At 60.7% G+C, this 12818-nt stretch overlaps 1 protein-coding gene across 1 annotated transcript in view; it reads right to left on the bottom strand.

Annotated features, from left to right (window-relative positions):
• The window catches only part of CACNA1I (calcium voltage-gated channel subunit alpha1 I), a 105202-nt gene that overhangs the window by 7746 nt on the left and 84638 nt on the right, over positions 1 to 12818 (bottom strand). The window contains exons 23-33 of the mRNA XM_049626402.1: positions 11280 to 11369; positions 10518 to 10710; positions 9786 to 9937; positions 8179 to 8288; positions 7395 to 7528; positions 6438 to 6508; positions 3274 to 3352; positions 2524 to 2645; positions 1729 to 2067; positions 1313 to 1459; positions 815 to 937 (exon numbers count right to left, since the gene is read on the bottom strand). Coding sequence (XP_049482359.1) covers positions 815 to 937; positions 1313 to 1459; positions 1729 to 2067; positions 2524 to 2645; positions 3274 to 3352; positions 6438 to 6508; positions 7395 to 7528; positions 8179 to 8288; positions 9786 to 9937; positions 10518 to 10710; positions 11280 to 11369 — 1560 coding nt within the window. The remainder of the gene's footprint in view (positions 1 to 814; positions 938 to 1312; positions 1460 to 1728; positions 2068 to 2523; positions 2646 to 3273; positions 3353 to 6437; positions 6509 to 7394; positions 7529 to 8178; positions 8289 to 9785; positions 9938 to 10517; positions 10711 to 11279; positions 11370 to 12818) is intronic.

The raw sequence follows: 12818 nt of genomic DNA, 5'->3' as shown, positions 1-12818 counted from the left end.
GATGAACCCAGTGGCCCTTCCGGCTCTCCAGGCCTCCTCGGGCAGAAGCTGGGTACCGGCCCCGGGGCTGGCCTCCCTGTTCTGCCGTTGTAGCTGTGTGGGGTACGCAAGCCGCCTCACTCCTCGGAGCCCCCGTTTACTCAAGTGCGAAACGGGGCCAATCCCCAATACCAAGAATCGGGAGACAAAACCTGAGGGTAAGTGTCTGACACACGGTAGGTGCTCGCATCTGGTCCCGCTCCCCTCCGTTCTCTGCAACCTTGAGCCCCTACGCCCCATGGGTTTGTCCTGCTTGGAACAACTCCCATTAAATGAATAACAAATATCCAAATAGGGGCGCCTGGGTGGCTCAGTCGGTTGAGCGTCCGACTTCGGCTCAGGTCACGATCTCCCGGTTCGTGAGTTGGAGCCCCGCGTCGGGCTCTGTGCTGACAGCTCGGAGCCCGGAGCCTGCTTCGGATTCTGTGTCTCCTCCTCTCTCTGCCCCTCCCTCACTTGTGCTCTCTCTCTCTCTCTCTCTCTCTCTCTCTCTCTGTCTCTCAAAAATAAATAAATGTAAAAAATAAATAAATAAAAATAAAAAATATCCAAAGAAACGAGCAGTGGCTGAGGCCACTGACTGCCATGACTGGGGCCCTAGCTGGGCCTGTTGCTGTGTGACTTCAGATAAATCACTCCACCTCTCTGAGTCCCACTGCCCTCATCTGACCCACCAGAGATGGGGGCCCACCACACAGCAGGTGCAGCGTAAATGGTGCACTGGGAAGCAGCAGTGTCCTGGCCGGCCAGGCAGAGGCCCCGCGGGGCCACTCACCCTGCTGTCTTTGGGGCCGAGTGGGCAGGCCGTGGGGCCCTCCAGACTCAGGTCATCACCCAGCAGGATGGAGGAGGACTTGTCTGAGTTCAGGGAGAAGGCCTCCGTCTCGGCCAGCTGCACCTGTGGGGAGGGGCGGCGGCCTCAGTGCGTCCCTGGGGCAGGGATGGGGCAGGTGCGGTCCTCCGGAAAGACACGGGCAGGTGGTTAGGGGTGAAGAGACCCGCTGAGCGTGGGCGCTATGCCACCACACTCAGGGAGCCCGATCCAGGCAGGGGGTGGGGGTCAACACGATGGCATCACAACCGGCAGCGTGCCAGGCCTGGGCTGGGCCCAAGGGCGGGCTTGTTGCCGTGGGCTGCGAATGCTGCAGCTGGCCCACTTGCCCCCAGGCCCAGTGCCCCTCGAAGCTGGCCGGCGTTGGCCAAGTGGGCCCAGGCTGTTCCCTCGGGTTGGCCCCCACCGCCAGGCGCCAGCTCCCTCCGAGGCTGCCCTCACCTCTTGCTTGTCGTGGTGACACTTCTCGCAGCCGGCCGGCGAGGAGTAGTGATGGAAGATGGAACCGGACAGGTTGTCAATGATGGTCAGCTCCCCCTCCAAGGAGTCCTTGATGATTAAAGAGACGCTGTCCAGCCACAGGTTCTCCTAGGCGGACGGGGACGGGGTGGGGACAGGCGGGATTATCGGCCGGGTCCGGGGACTGTGGGGTGGGCGAGGCTCGGCTGCCCTCCCGGTTCTCTGCGCCCGTGGCCTGGGCCCGACCCCCTCGTCACAGGGTCGCCCCTTCGGCGGGGCAGAGCAGGCCGGGGCCCAAACGACCGAGGTCTCTGCCTGAGGCCTCGGAGGCCCAGCTGCCCCTCCAGCCCCGCAGTGCCGCCCTCGGCGACCCTCGCGCCCTCTCCACCCCTGCCCACCTGGGCCGGAGAGTAGCAGCGCCGGCACAGGCGGCCCTCGGCGTCACCCCCGCCGCCCGGCCCGCTCAGGCCTCGGCCGGGCGCCCCCGGGGAACTGGTGGGCGGCCGCGGGCTGGGACCCAGGCCGTGGGCCATCTCGAGCTCCAGCTCGGCGTCCATCTCGGCGTCCTCCTGGGCCTCCTTGTTGCTGTCGTCCAGGTGCTTCATGAGCACGGCCACCACCACGTTGATGAGCACGAACTGGGCCGTGAGCACGAAGCTGACGAAGTACAGCGGTGACACAAACTGCAGGCTGCTCAGGCAGCTGCGCTCATCGTGGGTGCAGTCCCGCAGCGTGTCCTGCGGCGGGTGAGGGCCAGTGAGGGCCGGTGAGGACCTGGGGCCCCATCCCCGCCCTCCACGAGCCCCTCCCTGCCCAGCCCAGGCCAGACTGGGGCCACAGCCAGAGAGTCTCTGCCAGGTGAGGAGCAGCTCCAGGGCCTGGACCCAGGAGGAGCGAGGCCTGCAGCCCCAGACCCGAGCTATGGGCCCCAAGTCCTGGCCTCGGGCAGAGTCGTGTCCCCTGGACGCGGAGCACCGATCCCGGAGCGGCAGTTAGGAGCTGACAGAACGCGTCCCGGGCTCATCGCCACCTCGCTGAGCTTTAGAGCCCCAGGCGGGTCCCTCTGCCTCCCTGTGCCCGGCACTCCCCTCCCGCGTGCAGTGGGGCGCTGGGCAGGCAGGGGTCCCAGGAGCGAGCGCTGTCAGGAGCCTTGCTCCCAGAACCCAGACTGGTTTCTCTCTCCCCACGGGTACCTTCATGATCCCATTCCAGTTATCGCCGGTCGAGACCTGGAAGAGTGTGAGGAAGGCCATGCCGAAGTTCTCGAAGGTGGCGTGCCGGCTCATGCCCTCGCATGGGTTCTCATCATTGCAGACTGAGAGAAGAGAGGAGGTCGGCCCTATCTCACTGCAGAGTCCCCTGCCTGGCCCACCCTGCACCCGGGCCTCCCGGCCCCGTCTCGGAATCCCCGATCCTCGGAAGCGCGTGCGGACCGTGCCCAGCCCGCAGATGGAGAAACTGAGGCTCAGGGAGGGCTCACACAAGCTGGCACTCAGACTCCGGTGAGCCTGGCTCCCCGCCCCCTCCCCCCACTCATATATCAGGCCCTCAGAGAGAGGATGCAGGGGTGAGGGCCAGCCCCCAAGGGAGCATCGCTTTCTGAAACCAGCCCTGTGCAGGGCTGGGTCGGCATGGACTATGTTGCCCTCGGCCTGTGCCCTGCCCGCTCTGCTCTCCAAGTCAGGGGTCTGCTGCAGAGGCCTGGAGGATGCAGTTGGATCCAGGCTAGCATCTCAAAAGCTACTACCCGTCCCCGGGGGAGGGTGTAGATGGCTGAGGGTCACCTCAGGGTGGGGCATCTCCCCACCACCGAGACCCTGATGTGATGCTCTGCGGATGTCTCAGGCCTCCCCGCCCTGCCAAGGCCCTCCTCCAGGCCTGTTCCACCCCACGCCACCCCCACCCCCACCCCCCAGCCCCGGTCTGCTTCCGGAGTCACTCACCCAGCTTCCCGAAGAGCTCCACGCCGAGGGCGGCGTAGATAAAGAAAAGCAGCATGAAGAGAAGGCCCAGGTTGCCCACCTGTGGGGAGAGCAGGCGGGGCGGGGCCAGCCTGAGGGTCAGGCTCCAGTGCCCATGTCTGCCACCCCGCAGTGACCTCCCCGGGGGAGGCCGGGTCCCACACGGGGCACAGAGTAGTAACAAAACGCTTGTGCAGCCTTTCCCGTGGGCGGCTGGTTCAAGCGCCTCGCATTCATCGGCTCGTTCACTCCACACGACCATCCGTGAGCTACGTTTTACTCCATTCTTAAGACAGAGTCGTGCTGCGTGGTGAAGTGACTTGCCCAAGGTCACACAGCCAGTAAGTGGCAGGACTGGGATCCAAACCCAGCAGGCTGACCGCAGGCTCACAGCTGCCCCTCCACACACCTGTGTCCCCTGCCTGAATGCAGAGAGGGAGGCAGGGAAGTCTCAGCAACAGGGCTGCCTCCTCCCCGAAGCCCTCCTGGATCCCTCCAGTCTGACAGTGTGAGTGTAACCGGGGGACCCCTGTCCCTGTCCTCTGCTGGTCTGAGAAGTCCTTGAGAGCAGGGACATGGCTGGATTAAGTCGCATCTGCCGCCTCAGGCCAGCACGGGGCCTGGCCGTGGAGAGAAGTGCACACAGGAGTCGGGCAGGATTGTGAGCCCCAGAAGCTTCCTGCAAACCCAGCCACCCCCATCCCACAGCTCCTGTGGGAACAAAACGTCCCAGATGACAAACCTATTTCAAATCTATCCATACACCGGAGACCGCCTTTAATTCGGGCAATGGTTAAGACAAGGCTTGAACATACTCTTGCCCTGGAAACGGAATACCTCCTAGAGCCCTCAGAAGGCCTGCACGAACAGAATCAGAAGGGGGTTTGCGTCGATTGCTACAGGGTAAACACGTTAGCCACAAACTCGTATCGTTCCTCTGCTCCAGAGGAGGATTTCCTTCTGGGCTGCCCTACAATCCTGCCAATTGTGTCCAACTAATTAAAAGATGCCCTATTCATTAGCGGTACGAGCACCTCTTAAGCAGCTACAAAGCAAGGCACTGGGCACGGCCCTGGCCCTCGGGTCAGCCTCCCTCCCTACGCAGGCCCAGGTGAGCCGCGCTTCTGAACCAGGACGGACCTCACCTTCCCCATCAAGCCCTCCCTCCACCTCCAGCACCTCCCTGTGCTTGCACGGCTGCGGCTGCGGCAGCCGTCTCACTGGCCTCCCTGCCCTCAGCCTCTCCTGCAACCCACTCACCTCACGGTCAGTAGAGCAGCCTTCTAAAAGGCAGCTCTGCCTGAGGCCTCCCTTGTCCAGAACCTCTCGTGATGCCCACTGCCCACAGGGTGAAGTCCAAGTTTGCTGTCCTGGCATCGAAGCCCTTTGTGACCTAGCCCTGTGGGCCCCTTCCCGGCCTAACCTTCCAACCCCAGACTCCAGCCACACAGAAATCAGATGCCATTTGCACAGTCTGTTCCCTCTGCAGGGAGAACCCTCCCTCTGCCTTTGCCTGGTAAATGCCTCTGCCCCACCCCTCAAAGCCCAGGTCACAAGTCACCTCCTCTGGGAAGCCTTCCTTGTTGCCTCCTCCCTCTGCATCGGGCGGGGCTGGGCGGGAAGTGTCATTTTCATACCACTCTATATAGAATGGAGGAGGAAAGGTGCGACGTCCATATGACAGCTAACAGATTATGGGGGATGAAGGTGCTGATGTAATTCTAATTACTATTATGTTTCCTACTTGAAGCTGGGTCCTCCTGGGCATCTCCGCGTGCCTTGTGCAAGCTCAGGATTGCCTAGGGGTCAGGGCATCGGAAAGGCGGAGGAGGAAGGCGTAAGGAAGCCAGGGAGGCTGGGGCCTCACGCTCCCCACCCCCATCCCTAGGGAATCTCACAGGGCGCCTCCTATAACCCAAGTCCCGAGCCCCGCTTGATGAGCTTTGATTGACTGTTTCACACGACACCCCTCGAGATAAGCACTGTTATTATTGCCACTTCACAGGCAAAGAAACCGAGACGTGAGAAGTTAAGTCGCGTGCCCCTGGCCTCATAGAGGACTAGGCCTTGACAAGACGCAAGGTGGCTTGAGTCTGGGCTCCAACCCACCTCCTGTCTGCACACCCCCCACCAAGCCCAGCTCCCCCCCACCTCCCATGTGCCAACCCCCTCTGAAGACATTTCCCGTCAAGAAAAACCACGTCTCTTTGAGTGCACACCCCACTTGCTTTCCAGCCAGACCCGACGCGACGACCCGTGCGACTGTCCCTTTGCAAGCAGGCTGCTGGGATGCTCACACCAAACGAGAATGGAACTCGCTAGCACCCACAGCCCGGGTCCCTGAGAGAGTCAGCTCTTCCCCCACCTTCCCAGGGTGGCTAATCTTTCACCCTCATTTTTATCGCGCAGTATTCGTGCCCTTTAAAACGCCTAAAATTCCTGAAGACTAGATGAGTCACAGTGAATAAATGAATGTGCCTGAGGCTCACCTCAGAGCAGGTCACCCTGAGGGGAGGGACTGGGAGGGGAGGGGACGACTGGGACTGCAGAATTCCCAGGAGAATGAAAACTGCACCCTCTGTGGCCCTGATCCTCTCTCCCTTCCACTGAGCAATGGGCTGCGGGTGGGGGGACTTGCCTCCATCCTAGGGTTTCCACCCAGGTCAAGGTCTCACGATGTCCCCCCCAAACATGTCCTATCTGAACCCCCCCCCCCCCATTCACATCACCACCTCCTTCTGCCAAGCCACTCTATAAGGTCAAGCTCAAAGTCCCCTGACGCCTTCCCTGACTTCCCCCATGGAGCATCAGGACCCCCATCCCTCTCTCCCACCACTTTGTAGGCCACCCTACGTTGCCCTGCGGCATCTGTCCTTCCCGGTAGTCTGTCCTTCCCACTCCCGAAGGCAAAATATGGCTCCTGAGAGCCCAGCTCAGCGCCAAGAACAGAGCAGGCCTTGGGGAGCACCTGAAGTCAGGAAGACAGGGGCAGAAGGGACCTTTCCATCTCCCACAGCCCCTGCCTCACACTGCCTCTCGGGAGACAGGATTCTGCCAGGGCTCCGGGCGGGTTGGAGGAGAAGGAAGTGGAGACCGGAGTGACACCAGTGAGAGCCAGGCGGGCTTCCAGGAGGAGTGGCTCTTACCTGGGGCAGAGCTTGCACCACGGTGTCCAGCAGGGCCCGCATCCCCGTGGCCATCTTCAACAGCTTCAGCACTGCGGGCGAGACCCAGCCCGGCCCACTCAGCCCCGGCCAGTGGCGATGTGCGTGTGCACGTGTGTACGTGTGTAAATGAGGCAGCAAAGTGAAAAGTGGAGGCGCACGTGAGCAAAGGGGACGGCTCTGTGACGCCACGCTGGAAGAACGTGGGCGCCGCTGAACGTGGGGTCCACAAAGACACGTGGGCATAAGGCGTGGACGTCGGTGTGAAAACGTCCCAGGAGAAGGAGGGCACGCGCAGTGGGAACAAAGTGTGTCAGCGAGCACGAAATTCACCGAGATGAGATAAAAGCAACCAATGGGCGCCCACATTTCCCCCTTCCCTCTGGCTAAAGAGGGCTCCGGTGTGAGGTGCTGAATTTCTCTGTGCCCCTCCCCACCTCGGACCCTGGAGGCCACAAGCTGTGGCAGGTGGAAAAGCAAGAGGCACCTGGGCCAGGGCTGAGGCAGGAGGTTCTTGAAAGAAGTGGAGGGACAGCCTTGGGGTGAGGTGCGGGGGCCGCCGGGGGAGGCCAGGGTTTTAAGAAGCATAGAGGCCTGGGGGTCCCAGCCAGTGCTGGACACATGCCCACGAGGAACTAGAACTGCATCCCGGAATCTTCCCAGCTGCCCCGGGTTCCTTTCATCCCAGCCTGAGACTGGTCTGCACGGGTCACGGTGTTATGAGGAGGTGCGGGTGCAGTGAGCGGTCTGTGGACAAGGATGCATGTGTACACACGGGGGCAAGTGTGTGTCTGGTGTGTGCTCCCCCTGGCTGCCGTTCTTCTCCCTGCTCCGCAGCCCATTACCCACCCACGCCCCACCCCCTGCCTGTCCCCAACCAACTCCTGGGAGTCCCAGCCCGCCCCCACCCATCCCCACCCCATCCCCCTCACCCCTCACCCCGAGCGATGCGCAGAACCCGCATGATGCGGATGATGGTGGGGTTGATGGGCAGTGCCGCGTTGATCTCAATCTCCTCCAGCGTGATGCCCATGACCGACAGCAGCACAATGGCCAGGTCCAGCTGGTTCCACCTGCTCAGCCGGGCAGAGGAAGGCAGGAGTGGGAGGCAGGGTGAGGGGCACTCTGGTTTAGAAATCCCTGGGTTGGGAGGAGGAACTTCCCAGCTCTCCACCCTCCTGCTGTGGCCCACGGGGATGTGTGGCCACCCTCCCTACTAGCCCCACCAGACCCCACTGGGTCTGGCTCCCTCTCTGCCCCCCACAACCTCCAATCCCTCAAGCCAGAGGCTGACCAGGCTAAATAAACAGCTCTGGCCTCCTGCCGGGGAGGAGGAATGAGCTATGACTTCTAGATCTGAATCTTGAGCCAGATGCTTCCTCCGTGCGGCCTTGGGCTAATCCATCAACTTCTATGAACCTCATTTGTTCCCTCTGAAAAGAAGGACTAGTGTGAGGTGTGCCCTGCTCTGCCTGTAGGTTGCGGAGAACCCATGAGAGATGAGCTGAAGAGGCTTGGGAGAATGTCCTGCAACCATCAGGAAGAACCATAATCGCTTCCTGTTCAGGGCCGTAGGCAGCACCCGGGGGCCGCCGGCCATCAGTGCCCAGACACTGATTGGTTCCCCTCCTCTGGCTGCTCCAGGCCTCCCCAGGGGTCAGGACTGCTCCCCCATCCTGCAGCCTACTCAGTGCTGCCACCCCAGCCCAGCCAAGCCACTCACCGGTCCTTGAAGAAGCGCCTCAGCCCAAACGCCACCAGCTTCAGCACAGCCTCCAGCACAAACACAGTGGTGAACATGTAGTTGCAATACTTGAGGGCTGTCTCCAGGGACTATGGGGGGCAGGGGGAGGGGGCAAAGAGAAGCATGATCCAAACCCCATGATCTGCCACTACCTTCTTCCACTCAGAAAGCCTCTCTGCCTTGGGACACCTGGGTGGCTCAGCTGGTTAAACATCGGACTCTTGATTTCGGCTCAGGTCATAACCTCGCAGTTTGTGAGATCGAGCCCCAAGTCAGGCTCCATGTGCTGACAGCTCGGACGGAACCAGCTTGGGATTCCGGCTCTCTCTCTCTCTGCCCCTCCCCCACTCGTGCTTCTTTCTCAAAATAAATCAATTAACTTAAAAATAAAGTCTCTGCCTTTTAAGGAGAGAATTTAGTCCACTCACATTTAGTGAAATGGTTTATATATCTCCTTTTATTCCCTCCACTTTAATTAATGTGGACTATTTATTTTACATTGCTGTTTCTTCTTTCTGATTTCTGCTGGTCTGGTCCAATTATCCCTCTTTGGAGACAGTATGAGATAATGGTTAAGGGTCATGGTTAAGAACCAGACTGCTTAGATATGAATCCTGGCCTGGCACATATTACCTATTTACTATGTGACCTTGGACAAGTCACTTGATCTTTCTGGGATTTAGTTTCCAAATCTGTAAACGAGGGATGATAATACCTCAAATACCTACCTCAAAAAGTTACCGTGCAAATTAAATGAGGTAATAGTCCAGTGCTGGGCCCATAAGAAATACTTGGTATTATTATTCTACTTCTTCATGTTAATTTGGAAGTTCTACAATTGCTCTTCATTCTGCCAATGGCTGCCTTTCTTTCCCCTGCACTTATCATATACCTTTCCTGTCGTTTAAAGTAAGAGATGAATTTCTCGCATGGAAGTTCCGCTTCACCCTTCATCCCTCCAGCTCCAGTAAGGTGAGGCTTTCAAAATGCACTTGCCCTTACGTGCTCCTCATGTGGCCCTCACAAACACTGCTGGTAACTAGTTGGGAACTGGGCATCCTCTCCCGTGCCAGTGTTTGCCTCCGATGGTCCTGCCACCTGGAAGCCCCTCCCCCAGGCTCCATATGCCCATGTAGTAGTGGAGGCCACGTAGTAGGCCCTGAATGCAAACCTAAGTTCTAATCCTGGCTCTACTACTTACAGGCTGAGTTATTTGGGTAGCATTTTTTTCTGAGCCTCAGTTTCTTCAGCTACAAAATGAGATGAAAGAGAGAAAGGCCCCTCCCCCATCTTGGGCCGCTGTGAGCATTAAAGTTCATGTCTGTAGTGTGTTTTGCAGACACACTGAATACACCACTGTCACCGGACCCATGTTCAAGGCAGGGCCCAAATGTCACCTCCCCACTCCCCAGGAACAAGTGACATTTCCTTTTCTCTCATTTGTCCCACCAGGCCATGAGCGCCCTGGGCACAGGACCCTGAATGGGGGTGCTGCTCAGACCCTTCTGCCTCACCGTGGCCCTGGGTCCTACTGAGGACCCAACCCTCCCATGTGACCTCAGGCTGGGGCTGGGGCTGGGGCTCACCGTGGGCTGGTTGTAGTGCTCCAGGGACATGGTGACCACATTGAGGCAGATGATGAAGGTGATGAAGATGTCCAGGTAGTGGCTGGTACACATGGAGTGGATGAGCAGCCGGGTGGGACAATAGGTGGCATAGTAGGGCAGACGCTGGGCCTCTGCAGGGGGATGCGGGGCGGGGGGGGGGTGGCACAGACCACAGAGGGTTGGGGCCAGGTAGGGAAACAGAGCACAAGAGGGAACAGCAAAGAGGAGGGAGGAAGCAAGGGGAGAGACGTGAGAACACCCCGGGACTTGAGAGTCAGACTCAGGTCTCCTCCGCCCAGCCAGGGGGCCACAAGGCAAAGGGGTAGGAGGTAGGGGAAGGCAGCGAGGAGGGCGGGATGGTGACCGTCCCTATCTACCCCAAACATGCCCACGGGGCACACAAGGGCTCCGGGTCTGCTGCTGCAGGGGTCCCACAGCTCAGGGCTAGGCGTCCGGGCCTTTGCCCTCTGCTGGGCTGAGCCACTGGGAAGTCGCCGGTGGACTCCGGGTGGACACCGACAGGGGACGGGGTCACCCAAACAGGCGGATGCGGAAAGAAGGGGCAGGGCCAGGGGCACAGAGTCTACCCTCTGTTCCCTTCCTGCTCCCAGGGTGAGACCCAGGCCTCGGCCGCCGCACCGGAGGGACCAGGGGCGCAGGCGGAGGAGGCCTGGGCCCGGGCCGGCCCGCCCTGTGCGGCCACCCACTCACTCCGGCGCTTCTTCTCCAGGCGCCGCAGCCGCTTCTCCTCGCGCCGCCGCGCCTCCTCGGCCTCCTGGTGCTGCCGGCACTTGTGGAAGTTCTCCACCACGACGCCCACGAACATGTTGAGCACGAAGAAGCTGACGATGAGCAGGAAGGAGATGAAGTAGAGCAGCATCCAGGGGTTGTGGTTGGGCACCGGCTGCGGGGAGCAGACGGGGCTGAGGCAGGCGATGGGGCGGCGTGGGGCGCGGCGCTTTGCAGAGGCTCGGGAAGCCCCCCGCAAGCAGACCCTGGCTCTGACACCCTCACGGACTCCCACTGGCCTCGGGCGAAACTCCGGCCCCTGCCCTGGCTCGCGCAGGGGGGCCTCCCGACCTCGCTGCCCTACTTACACCCTCCACCGCCTCCTGCCCTCGACGCTCAGCTCCCCGAACACCGCGCTCTCTCACCTCGGGCCTGCCCCTGCCTGCTGCTGCAGCCCCCCTCTTCCTCCTCCTGCCCTTGGTTCTACCCGCACAAGGCCCTGACCCTCCGCGCACAAGCCGGCTGGGAGCGCTATCCTTGCACGGCAGGGGGATTTGCTGAAGCAAACGGAACAATGACTTCCGCTGCCCAAGAGCAGCCTGACGGTGGATGACCCGGACGAGGATGGTGTGGGCTGGGCCGTGGCGGGGCCGTGGGTTCTGCCGATTCCAGTTTCAGACAGCTGGGCCCCAAAGACACCGCATCCCTCTCCCCCCGCCGCCCCCGGCCCTAGCCCACACGCACCTGCTGGTCCACAGCGACAGCATCCAGTCCGTTGTACATGATGTTCACCCAGCCATCCTTGGAGGCCAGGACAAAGAGGGACATCAGGGCCTGGAAGACACGGGAAGGGGAGGGCATGGGGGGGTAGGTGCAGACAGCTCAGGCGGCTCCTGCCCCATCCTCCAGGAGGCACAGAGACAAAGAGGCCTTCCCCGAGGATGCCAACAAACCCTTCCCGAGGATCTACCATGTGCCTGCCATCTACCCAGCAGGGACTGGTGCGGGTGAATGAGGGCTAGACCAGGAGTCCTGGGTTCAGTTCCGAAATTAATTCAAGAAAACTCGTGTGCCCTTTTCCCCACCCACAGAACGCCACTAATACTGAAGTGCCTGCCTGCCAGGTCTGCTGGGAGGGGCAGCCGGAACTTTACATCGCAAGGTTCCTCACAAACACGAGGGCCCCCTGCCGCCATCACCCCAAGCTTGCCTCCAGCACCTGGAAACAGGAGGCCGGGGTATAGCCCAAGCTCTGCCACTCACTGGCTGGGTGACTTGGGGCAAGTTCTTCAACTTCTCTGGGCCCCGGCTTCCTTGTCTATAAATGGCAGCAATTACCCCCACTAACGTGAGACTTTAAATGGAAGCAACGCCCAGGAGACACCAGCCAAGGCTCCTGCACGGACGGCAGGCCAAAGCAGGCTCGTGTCCCCTCCACAGGACTGCGGGCCGGTCCCAGAGCAACAGCACAGCACCTCACACACAGTAGGTGCTCCGTAAAGGTTTTCTGAGCTGGACGGTACCAGTGCCATTCGTGCAAAGCCCAAGTGCGCCGATACCAGACCACCAGGGCTTGACCAGAGGGCTTGACCAGAGGTCGCACACCCTGCCGCTGAAGATCCCCCGTGCTTCCAGAACACTCGTTCATTTGTTGCAGTCCAGGCCCCAGGGCTGGGGAATGGGTCTCCCGCCTTGCACTGGCCCCTTCCCATCCACCCAGGGCACAGACTCATCCTCTTCCCGCCAGGTGGGAATGGTGCAGAGAGCTGCCTGGAAAGGGCTCAGGCCCGGGAAGAGGTCAGAGCAAGGGACACACAGGGAGCCCTCCTTGCCCAGGAGACGCGTGAAGCCCTCACAGGCCAGGGGGCGAGTATTCCCGTGAGCTCTTGGATCACAGAGGCCTGAAGTGCAGAGTCTGGAACTGAGAATCACAGACCGGTTGTCACTTCCCCCAGATGAGGACACGGACCCACAGACGCTGGAACCTGCCTGAGGGCACACAGCCGGTGCCTGGCCAGCAAGGAGCCAAAGGCTCTGGGCCGTGCTGTGACTCCCCCCAATGGCTCTGCACGCTGGGAACACCTTACTTCCAGGTCCAGGGGCTTCAGCCTGGCATCGGGCACGCCCAGAGTGGGAAAGGACTAGGGATGCTCCATGGGAGCGGGCCGGGGCCTGGCGCTGAGGTCAGGGAGGCACGGACGACCTCATAAAATGCCCTCACGGGCCTTCCCTTGGCTTCCTGGATTTTAAAACCTCTGTTTTATCAACCACTGAGTTGTTAAC

This window comes from Panthera uncia, chromosome B4 (assembly GCF_023721935.1).
Source record: "Panthera uncia isolate 11264 chromosome B4, Puncia_PCG_1.0, whole genome shotgun sequence".
Lineage (NCBI taxonomy): Eukaryota > Metazoa > Chordata > Mammalia > Carnivora > Felidae > Panthera > Panthera uncia.
This window is presented reverse-complemented; position numbering and strand designations above follow the sequence as displayed.